The 20,561-nt window shown below is 40.4% G+C and overlaps 1 protein-coding gene and 1 long non-coding RNA gene across 2 annotated transcripts in view; one reads left to right on the top strand and one right to left on the bottom strand.

Moving 5' to 3' along the window:
- Positions 1–12,385, bottom strand: part of LOC110966357 (metabotropic glutamate receptor 7) — a 262,684-nt gene extending 250,299 nt beyond the window's left edge. Inside the window, 1 exon segment of the mRNA XM_051948878.1 lies at positions 11,116–12,385. Coding sequence (XP_051804838.1) covers positions 11,116–11,682 — 567 coding nt within the window. The 5' untranslated portion in view covers positions 11,683–12,385.
- On the top strand, positions 12,385–17,145 carry LOC110965154 (uncharacterized). Its single transcript, XR_002596640.2, has 3 exons — positions 12,385–15,049; positions 15,263–15,303; positions 15,460–17,145. It is a non-coding gene; the product is annotated as an uncharacterized LOC110965154 (long non-coding RNA).
- The last annotated feature ends 3,416 nt before the right edge of the window (positions 17,146–20,561 follow it).

Genomic DNA, 20,561 nt, shown 5'->3' with positions numbered 1-20,561 from the left:
TCGACATCATGAATAAAAGCTTAAAGATCGACTGAATTAAGTGTCATTTCTCAAAAATAAATCAATTTCTGTTTGCTCTGGTCTGTGTTAATTTACAGTTTTTTGTTTTTTGTCTTCTTTTGTGCACATTTTGAGAAAATAAAGCAGCAGAATTCTCCATCAGCAGCTTCTGTTTGCAGAGCATCACGACTAAACACACAACTATCACTGTACAACGAGCATGTTGTTGTTTTTAGCATGTTTGCGTCACGTCTCCATCTACACCTCCTTCATTGTTGCTCTGTTTCAGCACTGAACCCACATTTCATGAGATACTTCAACACTAAACAACATCAGTGAGCCTCGCTGTGGCTGGAGGGTTCATCCTCTGAGGACTATGAAACTTAAACACCTGCTGAGATGTGGACGCTCCGGTTCCATGAGCGTCTTTAATAAAGGCCGGATGAGGAGAACAAAAGGCTGGAATCAGCGAATAACGAGGCGAAACAGAAACAGGAGCTTGGAAGAGGGAGGCGGCGACTGGGAGAAATAATGAAATCATTAATTAGAGCACGTAGCCGAGGCTTCGTTCTGCTGCAAATCTGCTGGGAGTTTAAAAAAGAGAAACACAATGGCTTCTGCGCTGCCCTTTTCTTCTTTGTTCTCCGTCTTCGGAGCAGATCGAGCTGAATTACTGCGATTCACCGGAGAGGAGCTGCAGGAGCTGAATCAGCCTCCTGTCCGGCCATCGCATCCTTCTGTTGTGCTCAGAGTTCACGAGGTTAAAACGAGGAAACGTCTCGGCCCAGAGGAGGAGTGAAAGCGGAGCAGCTGTGCAGCTTCAGGCCAGAGAGCTGCAGTGAAGCAGTCTGAGCCGAAGCGACAGTCTGAACGCCGCTGCAGCTGCACCGCCGGCCACGCTGCTGCCACGTTCCTGCTCCTCAGAGGATGAATCACAGCAACCAAAGGAACCCTGACGGCTCCGGGGCTTCCTGGAGGAAACTTTAACAGCTCGGGAAGGAGAAGAGGCTGCAGCAGGAACCTACTTTTACTGTAAGCCGAGCAAAATGTGACGCAAAGGAAACACAAGGAGATGTAAGGAAACCTATGAGGCACAAATCTACAACAAAAAGATGTAAAGCAACCTAAATAAGACACAAAACAACCAAAATGTGACACAAAACAACCAAAATGTGACACAAATCTACAATAAAAAGATGTAAAGCAACCCAAATAAGACACAAAACAACCCAAATAAGACACAAAACAACCCAAATAAGACACAAAACAACCCAAATAAGACACAAAACAACCTAAATAAGACACAAATCTACAACAAAAAGATGTAAAGCAACCCAAATAAGACACAAAACAACCCAAATAAGACACAAAACAACCCAAATGAGACACAAAACAACCCAAATAAGACACAAATCTACAACAAAAAGATGTAAAGCAACCCAAATAAGACACAAAACAACCCAAATAAGACACAAAACAACCCAAATGAGACACAAAACAACCCAAATAAGACACAAAGCAACCCAAATGAGACACAAAACAACCAAAATGTGACACAAATCTACAACAAAAAGATGTAAAGCAACCCAAATAAGACACAAAACAACCCAAATAAGACACAAAACAACCCAAATAAGACACAAAGCAACCCAAGTGAGACACAAAACAACCAAAATGTGACACAAATCTACAATAAAAAGATGTAAAGCAACCCAAATAAGACACAAACAACCCAAATGAGACACAAAACAACCAAAATGTGACACAAATCTACAATAAAAAGATGTAAAGCAACCCAAATAAGACACAAACAACCCAAATGAGACACAAAACAACCAAAATGTGACACAAATCTACAACAAAAAGATGTAAAGCAACCCAAATAAGACACAAAACAACCCAAATAAGACACAAACAACCCAAATAAGACACAAAACAACCCAAATAAGACACAAACAACCCAAATGAGACACAAAACAACCAAAATGTGTTTTTCCTCATATTTTTGTCACTTTATGTTTTGCTTTGTCGTTTCATGTGCCATTTTGTGTTTTTTTTGTCTTGTTTTTGTCATTTATCCATTTTTTGTTGCTTCGTAACTTATTTGTCTAATTTTTTGTCTCTTTTTTGTTTTATTCTGTGTCCTTTGTCTCATTTTTCGTGGTTTTGTGTCTCATTTTTGCAATATTTTGTCTTTTTTTGTTGTCATTTTTGTCTGACTTTTGTTGTTTTGATCATTAATTGGTCCACTTGTGATGGAACTGGGCTGAATGTGGAACCTGAACTAAAATGAGTTTGTTTGGTGAACTGTTATTGATCGGTAAACGGATCGTAGACGCTTTAATGTCACCACTCCTATTTGTAACACTCATATTAATCCTGATTAATGAACAAACTACATGCTGTTACTAGCTCACTTTTATTTACATCAATCCCAAATTTCGGTTTTTGGCATTCATCAACACAAATCATCAATATCAACACGTACTGATCGATCTCTAGAGGACAGGAAACCTTAAAAAACTAAACTTTCCAGCCCCTGAACGCATCACGTCCCTACAGATAATAAACCAGGAACGTCGGTCCAACAAAACCCTGATGCATGATGGGAAATAACCAGCAGATCTGAGCGTCGTCGCTTTGAAACGAGCTGAAAAGGACCTAACGCTTCTGGAGGATCTACGGCTGCAGCTTCACGGCCTCCAGAGCTTCACTTTACTCCGGGAGTCTGAGGAGAATCCACAAACTCAGATTACAGACCCAGGAAGTGTCGGAGCTTCTCCTCGGTCTGCGTGAAATAGATTCGGTGGATTTGTCCCGGAGGAGAAGTCCACGTCGAGTCTCTTAAATCCGGTTCAGGTTCTGTATGGAGTCAATCATCCTGAGCTGCAGCGAAGCACCAGTCCATCAAACGGACGGCTGGAGGAGAATCTGGACTTATTCTCATTTTACGCACGTTTGTGCGTCTCCGAATAAACAAAAACATCAATAAAATCACACAAATAGACTCCAAGATGAGATGAAATAACATTAAAAATATGCAACTGTGAAAAATCACACGATTAAAATCAAGTTTAAACAGTAAGTCTAATTTATTGGATTTTTTTTGTTGTTTTTTTGAAAGATTTTTCCTGTTTTGTTCAATCATAGATAATGACTAGAAAATTATACTGATTTTTTGCTATTTCTTTTTTGGGACATTTTTCTGTATTTTTTTAAAAACACAAACGTCAATTCGAGTTTCTTTTCTGGTCGTTTCATCTTAATTTGCATCTGTTTGTGTTCATTTTCACGACCCCCCCCCAGTAAATGCACTCTTTTGCCAAAAGTTATTCCACTTGCATCATCAAAATGATCCAAAAACACATGTTGCACATAGGGCTGGCCCGAATAGCGGTTTCTGGTCTCTCAATATTCGGGTCCTATTAAAGACGAATATCCGGATATTCATTCCGCCCCCTAACGTCCGATGGGGGGGTGGGGGTGGTGGAGACGTCGCGGCCCGAATATTCTGATCCGTTCGTCTTCCAGACCGGAGGAGACCCGCCTGAGTATTTGGATCAATTCCTCTGGTCTCTCTCTCAGACGCAAATTTTGCACACTGCCTTCGTTTTGGAGGGCTTCAGCATCTTGTCTTGTGTTTATGCAACGAAGTGAAGCGTGACATCAGAGTCAGCAGCAATCCGGCCATTTGGGTGGTGGTAAGAAACACGAATGGAGGAGCTGAGATGAGCCGAACACGACGGGACGAGCCGAAGTGGACCGAAGGCGAAGGGAAGAGACGAGACTTTCGTCTGAGGAGAGGAGGGGGTGATCACATAGACATATGTGTAGATGTTTATGTGATCACAGGACGGGATGTGGGACGAAAGGCGGAGGGAAGACAGTAACGCTGCGTATTCTTTCCGCCCGGTAATGTCCGACTGGGGGGAGGGGGGGTCGAGGCCGAATATTCAGATACCAAAATTAATATCCCGATACCGCCGTAGCGAACGAATATTCGGATATTCGGGTCCAGCCCTAGTTGCATGAAGGTTGGAGTCAGTTTTCGTCTTAAATCTGACGGTTTATGCATCAAACTTCCTACTGCACACATAAAAACTTCCATCCTTCACCACATTTAACCTGCACGACCACAATAAATAAACAGGATTTGAGTTCCTCTGCTCAGTTTCCACCATGTTTAACGGCTTCACGCAGCCAGCAGCTCGTTATTCTGGTGTTTTGTGTCCATGAGGTGCTTCTGCCTTCAGACCGGAGTGATTCATTGGTGACTCATGCCGGATCTGAGAGTTTTCTGAAGAGGAGAATCCGTCGTCTCCATTCAGACCCGCAGGAATCCTGTTAGCGGCCGATTAACAGCGTTTGGAGTTCCTGAGCGGCTCCGTGTTTATTTAAACCCGTCAAAAAGACTCACTGCTGTTTTTGGCGACGGGGAAATGTGGCGTGAAGCTTCAGGTCGTATCGCTGCTTCCTGCACAGGAACCAGAAATACGGAAAATGTGGCGGCTTTCACGCTCAGTTTAGATGTTTAGACTCAACCTGAAGTGTTTTATGGCGACGGTTTGTATGATTTCTCCTTTTGTTCGGGTTCTTTGAAGCTTTAAAGTCAGTTAAATCGACAAAATGAGGACTGAAACTTGCTGCGGTGGAATAAAAGAGTTAACAGTGAAGGTCATCACAGATAAAATGAGTTTTCAAAGACATTTCCTCGACTGGAGCTGCGAGATCAAGTTTATTTTATGGTGTTTTCGAAGTAAAACACGTGGACCTTGACTCACTCAGAAATCTTCTCAGTTAGGAGTTCCACTGTTCTGAATTCACTGCATCTGAAACCGACTGAAAAGTACAAAAAATGAACACAAACAGATGGAAAACTCCAGCAGACAACACCTACGAATGTTCAGAACAGCCAGAAAACCTTCAAACCAAAGAACTCCAACCAGGATCCACCAAACATGAAGAAACTTAAGACTGACTCCGACTTCCTGAGACGTTAAACCAAAACCAAACTAGAGGTTCATCTGAAGATAAACGGGTCAAAACCGGAGCTGATTCTTCTAGAAAAGTCTTCTGAGCTGAACCCTCCATGACCCATTTGGCTCCAGGTCCATCAGGTCAGAACCAGAAAAAGACTCGAAGAGGACACGAAGAAGGCAGAAACCGGGTCAGGAAAGGACCGAGGACAGAGTTTTATTGACTTCCTGTCCTTCTGATATCTGATATTAGTGGGATAAACGGTCCTCTCCTTGTTTTACCTCATTTTAGTCATGGCTTTAGTCTTGTTTTAATGGTTTTATGTGTTATTTTGGTCATTTGATGTCTCATGTTGGTTGTTTTGTTTAAGCTGTTGGTTTTGTAATTTTTGCTGTTTTCATTTCAGTCTTTTGACATTTAGTCTTTTTGGGTTTTTTTGTTTTAGCTAATTGATAATTTTATGTCTAATTTGTTTTGTTTTTTAGCTAATTCTGGTTATTTTATCTCTAATCTGATTATTTTTAAGTTATTTTTGGCCATTTTATGTCTCATTTGGGTCATTTTGTGTCTGATTTTGGCTGTTTCTATTTATTTTCATCTTTTTGTGTAATTCTGATACTATCCAGATTATATTTTTATGATTCTGTGTTATATCTTCTTGTTGTCTCATTTCACTTGTCTCATTTAAGTCTTTTCAACAGTGTGTTTTTATTACTTTTTAATCCTTTTTTGTCTTATTTTGGTCATTTCATGTCTCATTTTAGTCTTCTCTCTTTATTATTTTGATCTTTTTTGGTCATTTGTGAATTTCTCTTTGGAGATTAATAAAGTATCTATCTATCTATCTATCTATCTATCTATCATTTCATGTCTCATTTTAGTTGTTTCTATTTATTACTTTGATGTTTTTTGGTTATTTCCGCCATCTCTACCTCATGGCGGCTAATGCTAACGCTCGCTTCCCGTTTGCAAAACCTGTTCAGAAGTCAGCGATGTGACGACAAACTTTCATTCACGGCGGGACATTTGATTAAAGAAGTTATTGTTTAGACAAGTAAACAAGCTGTAACCATGGCAACCGTTCACAACAAAGATGGCCGACGCTGCAGCCTGAAGAAAATCGACCAAAAAAAGAGACTAAAACTAAGCAGAAAGCTTTCATTTCTGCTCTGCTGTCGGCCTTCACTCTGGGTGTATATTTTATTTTATTTAAACTGGGAGGTTTGTGCAGATTTACATGAGTTTCCCTGTAAAATAAAAAAAGAAAAGAAAAGGCCGTCTGCAGTAATGAAGGCCATAAAAAGGATCAACAGATAGCCAGTGATTTAATAAGCGAACACAGCGGATTTAGATCCTCTCCAGGCTGCATTTCATGGCCCTGAAGACCTTTAACATAATCAGAGGCGATAAGAGATGCAGCCGGCAGATAGAGGCGACTTAAAGTAAAACCCAGAGTGAGGAGATACGAGTTCTAAGAACAGAGAAGGAGAAAAGGACGATTCGTCTTCAGGCTGATCTGTGAAAACCGAAAACCTGCAGCAGCATCAGACGTTTAAACAGTTTTACTCAAAGAATATTCTTCTTCGTTGGTGTTTTCCCTCACAGCTGCATCAGTTCCAGGTTTTATCATCCAGCAGCTTTACAGACGGCTTTTAATGAGCTTATTGTTGTTTTCCGCAACAAAAGCAGAGTTTAGGCTCATCTTGGATCCATTTATTTAACCTAATTAATGCAGAGTTCTGTCTAGCTTTAACCTTAATGCATGAATTAATCAGATAATTTATCAGATTACATAATATTGTTGGTTTTTGCCTTTAATATTTAAGGTAGTCTGGTGGGTTTTGCATAATTAGTAGCACAGCAGGGGCTTAAAAGTCGCGTCTAAACTTGCTGGGCTCATTATTTTAAAGCGCTTTGGTTCCACAGGGGTGGTTTTAAATGCACTGAACTCCAAATATATGACTGCAGGATTGCCTCATTTTGTTGTTTTGTCTTTTTTTGTCTCATTTTGGTCTCCTCCGGTTTACGTTTGTAATTTTGTCGGGTGTGTTTGTTTTTGTGTCTCCTTTTCGTTGTTTTGGTTTAATTTTGTCTCATTTCATTCTTTTCTACCTTCGTTTTGTCATTGTGTGTCTTAATTTGATTGTTATGAATCTCATTTCAGGTGCTTTAAGTCCATTTTTACTTGTTTTATATCTTGTTTTGGGGTTTTTTATTTGTTATTTTGGTTGTTTTGTGTCTCGTTACTGTCTTTTTGTGTCCCATTTAGTAGTTTTGCTTCTTTTTTGTGTTTGTTTTGTCCGTTTTGGTCACTTTTTGTCATTTTATATCAGTTTTGTCTCATTTGGGTCCTCTCTAGTTTACCTTTGTCATTTTGTTGGTTGCATCGTTTGCTTTTGTGTCTCATTTTGGTTGTTTTGTGTCCTATTTAGTAGTTTTTTGTTTGTTTCGTCTTATTTTTGGTCACTTTTTGTGTCATTTTGGTCCTTTTTAATCAATTTTATTAGATTTTTTAGCATCATTGCCTCATTTCAGGTTCAATAAATGGAAGATTAAAAATCAGATTTATTTAAATGCGCTGCTTTACAGAATACCTAACGACAGGCGTTCAAATGCAAAAAAGTTCCAGTTTATCTAACATTGTAATAAGTTCCCTAAAAGCTACCACATTAAGACAAAAAGCAACTTTTTTCCTCCACTTCTACATCTGCCAACCTAAAAACGTGTTTTCATGTGTGTTTATAATGGTAACTTTTTAAAAATCTTTTGAATATTCTATAAATATGAAAAACTACTTTTTATTCACAATCAACTGAAGTAGTAGTTTGTTGGTTGAACATAGTTTCATTTGAGGTGGTTGTTGTTGTGCTCAAGCATTAGTTTGAACATTAAACATAGAAGGTTTATAGAAGCAAGGTGTGCTTGGTGTCAAAATTTAGGGAAATTCCTGTAATTTCACATGATGTCTTTTATTTTTTGATACCACCTATCCCAGATGCTGATATTGACCTTTGAATCTGAAGGTCGGACAGATATGTTTGATTTTTAGCTGTTCATATTTCATGCATTACATACCATAGCACTTTCATTTTATACAGATCCAATCCTTAGATAGCCAAATTATACCACATAAAATCTCTAATGGATATGATGATTAGTTTTTGTGTAATGGGTGGCCAAATGTAGCAGTTTACAAGTTCGTGATGGATAAACTCGCACCTTTGTCATTCTCTGTAACATGCAATTATAAATATAAATATTTTCACATTTCTGAGGACTATAGGTCACTGTGAAATGATTCTGAAAATTTCAGATCTCTATCTTTTGTTGTTCAGAAGTTATAGAAGTCTGAAAATGGTCCAAAATTTCAAGTCTTAATTTCGGCTGCAATAGTAGGGTACCCCCTACCTACTTCAAATGGCCATAACTTTGAAACTAATGACAATAAAGCATTCAACTTTTGGATTTTCCCATCATATATAATGTACTAAATGTATGTAAAAACTTAGCAAAATCTGAGAGGGTCAGGTGGATACCACTGGTTGAAATGATATGGAATCACCCGTTACTTTTAGGTAATATATAAATAAAAATGACTCTGGAAGATCTTTAAAATCCCAAACTAGGACAAATCTTACAAGAGCAAACACTTGTTCTGTCCTAAAAAAGAGAAAATCCAGGTAGGACGCAAGAAAAAGAGTTAATAAATGAAAAAAGTGAAAAAAACAGGCGATAAATCTGCCATGAAATCTCAAAAATCAGCAAAGCTGAATGCAGAACACTTCAATTAAGTGAAATAAATGAGTCATTTCATTCATATAAATCGTGCACGTTCGTCAATTAAACTTTGTATAAATTGCAGTACTGTTGGGTCCGGCCCGTCATGTTTGACCTCGTTGGTCATCAGTCCATCTGAACAAATTGCCTTAACCTTTAAAATCCAAAACTGACAACAAATGCAACACCTGTCACTTCTACAAAGACAAGATCCAGGCGGGATGGAAAGAAAAATGCTTCCAAATATCTATCAGCCAACAGGAAAGCTGCAAAAACCAACAAAAGTTAAAACAAGAGCAGAAAGGATTAAACTAGTCTGGTAATGTGTTTGCCTCCATAATGTTGTGGGTTCTAACCTTAATATTCCAACTTGTTGGGTAAATTCATTGTTTTTTCTCTTCTATGAATCACTTTGACTCAACAGCTGTTTCAAGTGTCCCCTGTGACGTGACTTAAACCTTTAAAATACAAAACATGACAGCAAACAGACACCTGTCACTGATATATGAAGACTATATAGGTAGGATGCAGCAAAAAACATCAAGAAATGTCAGTAAAGCTGCAACAAAAGGTGATAAATCTGCAATAAAACCTCACAAACCAACAAAATTGAAGGTGAAACCTATAAAACAAGACCTAAGAGACAGAAATCAGAAGCATAACATGCAGGTACGTCACTAAATTCTGCAGAAAAACAGAAAATTGTTGGTTCTAAACTTGACATTTAAACTCATCAGGTAAATTTGCAAAGATAGTACAACATTTTGGATCAGCAGCTGATGTTTTAAATGTTCTATGTGACACAGCTTGACCTTTAAAATCCAAAACTAACAACAGATCCAACAACAACAGACATCTGTCACTGATATATAAAGACTATCCATGCAGGATGCAGCAAAAAACACCAAGAAATGCCACTAAAGCCGCAAAAACAGGCAATGAATCTGCAATAAATCCTCAAAAAGCAACAAAACTGAATGTAGAACAGTTAAAACAAGACCTGCAATGTTTAAATTAGTCACAATATTCATTTTGTTCCATAGTATTGTAGGTTCTTAACCTTAATATTCCAATTTGTTGGGTATTTTCTTTATTGTTAAGCACTTGGAGTCAGCAGCTGTTTAAACTGTTCTTTGTGATGCAACTCAAACCTTCAAAACCCAAAACAAACCACAAATCCATCAACAACAGACAGCTGTCACTGATAAAGACTATCCATGTATGACGCAGCAAAAAACACCAAGAAATGTCAAGAAAGCGGCAGAAAAATCAGATAAATCTGCAATAAAACCTCACAAAGCAACAGATCCGAATGCTGAACAGTTTAAAAAAAGACCAGAAATATTAAAGTTGGTCAGTTACTCATGTGGCTCCCTCATATTGTAGGTTCAACAACACACACCTGTCACTGATAAAGACGATCCAGGCAGGATGCAGCAAAAATAGTGGAAAATGTCCATAAATCAGGTGTAAAGCTGCAGAAACAAGAGATGAATCTGCAATAACAACCTCAAAACTCGACAAATCTGAATGGAAAATCATTACAATAAGACCAGAAATCATAAAGTTGGTCAGGTAATTGTTTGGCTCCATTATATTGTAGGTTCAACAACAGACACCTGTCACTGATAAAGACGATCCATGTAGGACTTAGCAAAAAAACCCATTAAGAAATGTCAAAAAAGCTGCAAAAACAGGCGATAAATCTGCAATAAAACCTCTAAAAGCAACAAATCTGAATGGAAAACAGTTAAAATAAGACCAGAAATGTTTAAGTTAATCAGATTATTACTTTGGCTTCATCATGCTGTAGGTTCTATGGGTTCAGCAACAGACACTTGTCACTAAAATATAAAGATTAATGCAGGATGTAGGAAAAAACACCATGAAATGTCAATAAAGCTGCAACAACAGGCGATAAATCTGCAATAAAACCTCTAAAAGCAACAAATCTGAATGGAAAACAGTTAAAACAAGACCAGAAATGTTTAAGTTAGTCAGATAATCATGTGGCTCCATCATACTGTAGGCTCAACAACACACACCTGTCACTAAATAAAGACTATCCGTGGAGGATGCAGCAAAAAACACAAAGAAATGTCAATAAATCAGGTCTAAAGCTGCAAAAACACACGATCAAATTATAACAAAACCTCAAAAACCAACAAAACCGAATGCAGAACCTTTAAAACCAGACCACAGAAACAGAAACCGCATCTGACGGCGCAGATCTGGTCTTTCTGAGGAACCAGAGCTGGAACCAGAACCGGACTCTGCACCACCACCACCAGCAGAGAACCAAACCGAACCGAACCGCACCGGGAGGCCCTCGGCGCGGCTCGTGCTCCGCCGGTAACGTACCTGGAAGAGCCGCAGGATGTTGGCCACCATGATGGACACGGAGCTGGCGGACGCGCCGACCACCCCAACAACTTTCTCGGGCTTCACGAACACCGGCGGCTCCCCGTTGGTGCAGCGGACGTCCGACGTGTCCTTCTGGATCAGCGCCTGCACGAACGTCAGCGACTGCTCCAGCGCGTACGTGTCCCGCGAGCAGGTGTCCAGGACCCGCGCGCCCAGGGTCACGTTGGGCAGCAGCTCTTCGTCGCCGTTGATCTGGTCCAGCGCGTACATCATCGCCTCCAGCCGGTGGATGCCGTTCTCCTTCTTGATGTCCCCGCACGGCATCCCCGGGACCCCCCTGGCGTGCACCGGGAACAGCCCCCCCAGCGTCACGTCGCCCTCCACCCGGATCGAGTGCGGCGCGTAAATCTCCTGGGAGCCGGCCAGGTCCAGGAGGGCTTGGAGCAGCCACAGGAAGCGGAGCAGCTGGGGGGGTCTACCGGAGCGCCTGCTGGCCATGACCGGATTCGGAACACGCAGAACCGCCGCGCTTCTCTGGAGAGTTTCAGAAATCCAACAGTTCATTCCCAGAAATGAAGCAAAACACGCGCGCACACACCCGCTCAGGACGCAGTAATTCCGCAGGTGGAGCTCCAGCACCCGCACCGAGGCTTCAGCAGCGCGTTGTCCGCGTCAGGAGAGCGCAGAGCCGCCGCCGCTGCTGCCGCTGCCGCTGCTGCACTCTGCCGCTTGTTGCTCCCATTCCAGAAACAAAGAGGAAAAGCGCAGCATCAGTGGGAAGAAGAAGAAGAAGAAGAAGAAGAAGAAGGAAAAGAACAAGAAGAAGAAGCGCTCCGTGAACTCCTCCAGCCACTCACACTAAACCCGCCCAGCCGCGGTCACATCCCGGAGACGCGGCGGAGGATCCGGACCTGAGCGCACCTGCGGATCCGCGTCACACCTTCAGTTAGTTTCCTCAAAGCCCGGAGACGCGAAGGCGGCGGCGGGGAGGAGAGCGAAAACTGAGAGCCGAGCCGTGGGTGACACCACCTCCTCACCCGCTCCTCACCCCCTCCTCCACCTGTCTGCGAACTGCGCAGGAACTGGAGACGCGCGGCCGTCGGCGTCTCTGCCGCTCGGAAAAGTGTCCGAACGAGGCGGTCGGTGAGCGGGATGAAGAGTCCTGACGGAGCCGGAGGATGGATGGAGCCCTGCTGCGTCCCTCCACCATCCACAGCTATACCTCTGTCTCTCTCCCCCTCTCTCTCTCTCTCTTTTTCTCACACACACGCACGCACGAATCCACACGCACGCACGAAGCACCCTCGTGCGCGCGCACACTCCACCCACGCGCGTTTGTGTAATTATCAGTGTGAGGCTCCCGCTGCCAAAACACACACAATGAAGGGAACCGGTCCGTGATGGAGAGTTCTTATGAATGACTGCATCACTGCACATCAGCAGCAAAGTGTCCAAACAGCGTTTCAAAATCGAAAACGGAATACAATTCTAGAATACATGCATGAAAAATGAAGCTGTGTTAAAAAATCTGGTGTATTTAAGCTTAAAAATCATAAATGAAAGCAGACGGCTGAATATTAGCATCAGTTAAAGAGTAAAATGAACTTTAAAGAAGCGATTTGAAGCTTCACCATTTTCTGTCATTCAACAATTACTAAAGAAAATACCTGTTAGCTGTGCCGATAATGAGAATAACTTCTGTTTTTAAGGCCTTCGGGTCTCCATTGAGGGATTAATTCAATCTAGCAGTTTTTTTATGTTAATGACCCACAAAGAGACAAAATATGACCGCAAATGCACTCAAAGAGGTGAAAATGGCTGAAAATGACCACAAAATAGACAAAGTGACCAAAAATGACTATAAAAATTAAATGACCACAAAATGACCATAAAATGGCCTTCTAATATCCATAAAGTGACCATAAAATAACTATAAAATAGCCATAAAAGGATCAGAAAGTTACCACAAAATAACCAGAAAACAGTGAAAAAAAGAACACAACATGACCACAAAGTGACCATAAAATTACCACAAAATAAGCATAAAACAGTTCAAAGTAGTTATTGTTGTAAAACCGTCTTTTAAATCAAAATATTTCCCTCAACCAAACATTAGGTGCATAAACACGACTGCACCATTTTACTGCTCTGCTCCCCACATTAGAACCGAGACACTCCTGTTTTGTTTTACAATCAAAATGCCTTTTAAGGACCAAATCGGTCATCAAAAAAGTGACTGCAGCTCTGATTAAAATTCATTTAATGCATCAGAAAACCCAGATTTCATTGGCGTGGGTTGTATTTTAAAGATTAAAGCTCCCAGGATGATTTAAAACTGATCCATAAATCATCCTGATCACACATTTCTTTATCGGTTTCATATAAAGTTTCATTAAAAGCAGAAAGTCCCGCGTTTTTGAGCCATATAAAAGCAGCCATAGATGGAAATAAATTAAACAATGGAGCTTGAACAAGTCAGTTTTTGGAAAATCTTAATTTTTTGGGGTGACATCAGCCTTCTTTATAAACGTCTAGTCATTGTTGAACTCATTTTAACTGCATAGCAACAGAATTTTTGCATTGTAAAGTTTAAAAATACGAAAAATTCCGCGCATTTTACAGTTTTCTGATATTAAACTCATCATCTTGTTATATTACTGTAGACTGTTGCTCTGAATAGATAGATAGTGACACGAGTTGGCATTTAGCCAGCTCCTATCCCTGGGAAAGTGATCGCCGCTGTGCCTACGGTTCGCTGTGCGCACTTGCATATGGCCTCTCCTTTCCAAATGTGTCCGTAGCACCGCCTTCCCGTGGCGCCCCCTGTTCTCACAGAGATTGCTGCAGATGCGACCGAATGCCCGGCGGAATAACTGGGCGATGGGCAGACTGGGCTCACTTTAGCCTTGGTTGGCAGCCAGTCCAGGAGAAGGAAAACTCTGATTCCAAACCCTCGAGTGCCTGGCGTGCTGGACTACTGGATGCGAGATGGCCCTGGGTCAGAGACGAGAGACAGGGTTCAGCAGCCATGCCCCAGCCTGGGTTACTGCTCCTGTGCCACCGGGGAAGGTTCTTGAGCCAATGGCTAGAAGAAGGACACTCTGATGTAAAACCTACAGACTGGCAGCCTGCTGAGCCACTGAGGAACCTAAAGAGTGGGACCAGTTGGCGCGCACTGACTTTCACTTTAAAACTACGCAGCGCAGGCGGGAAGAGGAGGAAAACGTCTCACGCATGGACAACTCCAGGATGCCTAAAGCCGTCTTCTACGGTGAACCACGACAAGGCAAACGTGATCGTGGGGCCCCTCGAAAACGCTTCAAGGATCAACTGAAGCGGCAGCTCACCCAACAAATATAGTGAGTGGGAGCAACTGGCTGAAAACAGAACAGAATGGAGAGCAACCATCAAGTCAGCGGCAGAAAAGTTTGAGGACAGACTTATTCTTCATCCTACTCCTGTACTTGTACATGGGATGTGTGTATTCTGTGCTGTATAAATTGTATCCATTTGTTGATTTTTCATGCATTACCATGGAAAAGAATAAATGAAATGAAAAAAAAAAGCAGAAGCGGCAGAGAAACGTCAACGACAAAAGGACTCAGCAAGCCAGCTGCCATCTGACACCACATACGTGTGACCACAGTGCTCGAGGGTCCCCAAGTCTGGAATAGGCCTCTACAGCCACCGCCGAGCCTGTCGCCGGACATCCACCCCCCCCTTCCCAGTGATCTTCGCACGCAAAGAAACCGCCACCGACAAGAAAACATTTGCAGATTTAAGTTGAGGGAATGAGTTGATTTTTCACCATTTTCTGTCTTTAATTTAACAATTACTAAAGAAAATATCTGTTGGCTGCGGTGAAAATGAAAGTAACTTTTGTTTTTCAGGCTTCCAGGTCTCCACTGATGGATTCATTCCACCCAACAAGGTTTTTTTTTTTTACTGTTAATTACACATAAAGAGACACAAGATGACTACAAATGCACTAAAAGGGGTGACAAAGACTCAAAATGACCACAATATGACCATTAATAAGTCAAATAAGTAGATTTTTCACCATTTTCTGTCTTTAATTTAACAATTATTAAAGAAAAAATACGTGTTAGCTGTGCTGATACTGAAAGTCACTTTTGTTTTTCAGGCTTCCAGGTCTCCAGTGATGGATTCATTCGACCCAACAAGGTTTTTTTAATATTAATTCCACACAAAGAGGTGTCAAAGTCACAAATTGATAAGTCGAATAAGTTGATTTTTCATCATTTCTGTCATTAATTTAACAATTACTGAAGAAAGCACCTGTTATTTGTGCTGATAATGAGAATGACTTTTATTTTTCAGGCCTTCAGATCTCCAGTGACGGATTAATTCAACCCAACAGGATTTTTTTTAAAAAATGTTCATTGCCGGACGGAATGAAAAACTTTGAGCTCACCTGAAATAATTCCGTGAGCCTCGTTTCTAATTACTCAGAGAATGGAAACGTTAATTCATTATATTCTGCAAAATATTAATGAGGAAAAACTCTGCGTTTCCTCAGTGAGTGCTTCATCACCTGAGGCTGCTTCTGATTGGTCGATTCTGATTCCTTTTGTCCAAATCCTGAATTAACTCTCGGTGGCTCGATAACTGGAGAGAACAGTTTAAGAAGAGCTCAACAGAAGAATAGTCAGCTTTATTTTTGCCAAATGAATGCAAGGTGCACTCACGAAGTTCAAAAGTTACGTCTTTACAAAACAAAAACAGTACGTGATCTAATTTTGCCTTCTCGTGCTCCCAGTGCTCTGAACACCCGCTACGTTCCCTGGAAGTTGCGTTCTGACCACCTGCATTTGTAAATTCAGCTAAAACTTGTGCTGAGAGCAAAACGTGGCATTTAGCTTCAAACTGATCTTCCTACAGTCCCTGAACTTTCTGATTACACCTTGCAGTTGTGCAGCGATGCTCGGCTCCCAGTGCTCCCCAACATTTGTAATGGAATAGGACGTCCTGTTCTGCAAACATGTCAAGAACCATCTGCAAGCAATGCTCTAAACTGACTCAAGACAGCAAAAATTCAACTTGAATTTAAATTCAGGGAAGTGGAAGAAGTTGAAGCCAGGCAAATCTGGTGAGCAGAGCAAAGATTTTGTTGTTGTGGTCGAAAACAATAAAATGACTCAAAATGTGTCAAAAACTAGTAAAAGACGACTCAGAATTGTCTAAAGTAACCAGTCCCTCCAGGACTTTGTGATGTTGCGATCGCGCGAAGTCAACCAATCTCCACGAATTTTGCGCGGCCTTGCAGTTTTGTCCAATCACCGCCTCCCGTGAGTTCCACCAATCATAGCAGCTCCCAGAGCAAACGTAATGCGCGTACGTCATCGAATTCACTTCCTGTTTATGGTTTGAAGATGCAGACGTGTGCGATCATAGATATGTGTGCGATACTAATGCAGTCGAACTGAAGAAGCCTCTTGGATGAGAGGTGAAACGTCTTCAAGGAACTTTCTTAAAGTCCAGTGGATTGATTTAAACTACTTTGGATGACTTAAAACATAGAAACTTTTATCGCAATTTTTTTAGAAAAGCTGCCACGAATTCAGGCATTTTCGGCCGCAACAATCACAAAAAAACGAAATCCTGGAGGGACTGAGTAACTTATGATTCCGCAGGACTTCCATTTTTGTGATGACAGAATGTGTCGTTTGCTCTTGCCACGGTGAAACTGCAGATGCGAGTTTTCAAAACCGGACTTTTACGTGCTGCAGGAGCACGAGGAGCAGAGTATCTGTGCACAGGGAGACAACTTCAACAGGGATTGTGAGCATTTTTACATCAGGTGATATGATGTTGCTAACAGAAAGATTATTTGGCTTTAACAGTATAAAACTGAGCTGCAGTGAAGCTTCAGCGCCCCCTGCTGGTGACATGTGGTTTACATTTAGTGATTTACAGCTTGTTTGTTGTCGGACTTGCTCAGAGGGAGTCGAAACTTTCTATATCATGTCAGTATAACTTGAAAAATAAACACATGCAACACATTTATTTCTGAGCTACACGTTCTTTTGTTTCCATTTCTGACGCTTACATGCACCGTGTCGCTTCATTTCACATTCTCCCCCGTTTTAAAATGCAAAAAGACTCTCAGAGGAGAAATAAATGCGAGGGTCGCCTTCCAGCAGCTGCACACATTTATTAGCCGTGTTTCTTTGCGGTCGGTTTCCATCATGTTCCTCTGAAATCAGCATCGCTCACATTAGTCCCAGCTGGGTGGAGCATTAGCAGAAAAGACGACGACAGGTTAACCTGCATCTGACCCACGTTTGACTGACATCAAAGCTGAGTGATGACAGGGTTCACCGGTTCAGCCGCAGTCGCTGGATAAAAGTCAGATTATGGTGAAACATCTGTAAGAAACGATCGTAAACTGGCCACAAAATGACTGCGAAGGCAAAAAGACACTGAAAATGAAGGAAAATAATCAGAGTGATGTGAAAAGTTATCACAAATGTTGCACAAAAGTCACAGAATGGTCAAAAACACAGTCAAAATGATGACGTAGAGGCTCAAAACATCCACAAAGAAACACAAAATGACCACAAATGCACTGAAAGGGAAGACTCAAAATGACCATAAAAATGATCATAAAATGGATACAAATGACCACAAAGTCACCCAATAGACAAAAGATGACAACAAAGACATCGAAAGTTAAAATTACCAACAAAAGACACCCACAAAGAGATGCACTGATGCATTCCAAATGAGGATTAAGACTTAAAATGGCCACGAAATGGCAAAAGATGGCAAGAAAGACAGTCAAAATGTACGATATTTTTCAAAAGGACACTAAAATTTATCACAAAATAGTCAAAAAACAGTCAAAAAGATGATTTAGACTCTCAAAACAGCCACAAATACACACAAAATGACCACAAAATGGCCAAAGATACACTCAAAATGACTTAAAAGAACCAGCAAAGATACAAGATGACCACCAGTGCACTCAAAGGGATAACAGAGACTCATAGTGACCATAAATGACAACAAAATGACCATAAAATGGACTTAAATGACTACAAAATGACCAAACAGACAACAGATGACAACAAAGACACTGAAAATGTAGCAAAATAATCAGAAACACGTGAAAAATTATCACAGATGTGCCACAAAATAGTCACAAAATGGTCAAAGACAATCAAAATGATGACGTAGAGACTCAAAATATCCACAAAGAAACGCAAAATGACCATGAAATGGTCAAACACACATGACTAAAAATGCATAAGAACCTACAAAGAGACACAAAATGACCACCAATGCACTCAAAAGGATGAAAAAGACTCAAAATGACCATAAAATGAGCATACATGACTACAAAATGACCAAAAAGACAACAGATGACGACAAAGACACTGGAAATGTAGGAAAATAACCAGAGAGATACTAAAATCTACCACAAAATAGTCAAAAACAGAGTCCAAATGATGACACTGGCCACAAAATGACCATCAAATAGATTATAAAATGGCCACAAAATGACTATCAAACAACCATAAAATGGCCATAAAATGAAAATTATCACTAAATGACAACAAATTGACTATAAAATGGCTACAAAACGACCATGAAATAACCATAAAATGGCCATAAAATGAAAATTACCACAAATTGACTATAAAATTGCAACAAAATGACTATAAAATAACCATAAAAAGGCCATAAAATGAAAATTACCACAATTGGCTATAAAATGGCCACAAAATGACCAGAAAATAGCCAGAAAATGTCCATAAAATGATAATGATCACAAAATGACAACAAATTAACTACAAAATGGCCACAAAATGACTATAAAATAACCATAAAATGGTCATAAAATGAAAATTACCACAAACTGACTATAAAATGACAACAAATTAACTATAAAATGGCCACAAAATAACTATAAAATAACCATAAAATGGCCATAAAATGAAAATGACCACAAAATGACCATCAAATAGCCTTAAAATGACCATACAATGGAAAATGCCTACAAAATGACTTTCAGATTTTCAGAGGATTTTCTCTCGAGCCAGCTGACATGAATCCAGTAGAAATGGCATAAAGTGATGAACGATGATCTCAGAGGAAGGTTTTCCATCAGCAGAGGGAGGATCAGCAGCCAGAGAACCCATCTAATGACGGTCAGATCTTAAAAACTGATCAAATGCAGCTGAAATCCGTCGTGACGAGAACCAGATTAACGGCGATATGAGAGACGTCCATACAGACCGATTTCTGCTGCTGCTGTTTGTATCACGGTGTCATTTCAAATTTAAAATGTTTGACGTCACAGAGAACAGAGCAGAATAAAGCCTGGCAGCCTCTCTGTTTACTCCCAGCGTGTTTACAGGTTGTTTACCGGCTGCAGAACCCCCGTTGTTTGTGTTTTGGTCACCAGATGATCACACCTGCTCACATTCTCACTTCCGTCCTCTCTGACCGGCGTCGCTTTCGGTTGGACGCTGTGAAGCCGAGACCTGCAGGAGACGCTTTAATGTGGATGCACAGCGGCAGCTACATGTGTTCTGATGTTTAAAAAATAACAGCGTAAGAATCAGCAAAAAAATCAGCCGTCAGAGCTGCAGATGTTCGAGGCAGAAGGACCGAGTTCTGGTACATTTAAACATCTGACGAATAAAGAAAACATGTCAGATGAGATGATAAAGCTGATTTATGTGATGGAAGATAAAAAGAGAGACACAAAATGATCAAAACAACACAGAAAATGTCGACAAAGACAACTAGTCAGACGGTTTAGTTCTATTTCCAGACTGTTTGGTCAAAAAACTGCCAACAAACGTCTTCAAACATCTTTTTTTGTTCCATTAAATATCCAGTTTTAGGTCAAATCCAAGAAAAATGCAAAATATACAAGCAGTTTTTCACTGTTTCTGCCTAAAAAGTTCCTGAAATAATCAATAAAACGCCACAAAAACAGTTTCAAACATCCTCTGTTGTTCCGCTAAATTTCAGTTTCAGGTCATGTTTTGAGGAAATACCAAACATGTCATTCCTTTTCCACTGTTGGTGAAGAAAAGTTTGATAAAATAGTTTCCGTTTTCCTCGTTCAGTGCAAATATTAGAAATAATTAGAAAAGTTTTTCACTAAATATCCAGTTTCAGGTCATATACAGGAAAAAATAAATAAATATTTGACTTATTTTCACTATTTTTGCCCCAAAAAAAAGCCAAAACATTTGATTAAATGACTGAAATAGTTGGTGTTTCCTCAACCAATGGAAATATTACAAACAATTTGTAGAAGTAAAGTACTCGGTAATGATTATTTCATTATTTATTCCAGTGCAGATTATTTTATCCATTAATAGATTCTTGTAGTTGATTAAAAAAAATCACAAAAACTGTTTCAAACATCTTGTTTTGTTCCACTAAATATCCAGTTTCAGGTC

This window comes from Acanthochromis polyacanthus, chromosome 5 (assembly GCF_021347895.1).
Source record: "Acanthochromis polyacanthus isolate Apoly-LR-REF ecotype Palm Island chromosome 5, KAUST_Apoly_ChrSc, whole genome shotgun sequence".
Taxonomy (NCBI): domain Eukaryota; kingdom Metazoa; phylum Chordata; class Actinopteri; family Pomacentridae; genus Acanthochromis; species Acanthochromis polyacanthus.
Note: the sequence above shows the minus strand (reverse complement) of the source record. Positions and strands in the feature narration are given on the sequence as shown.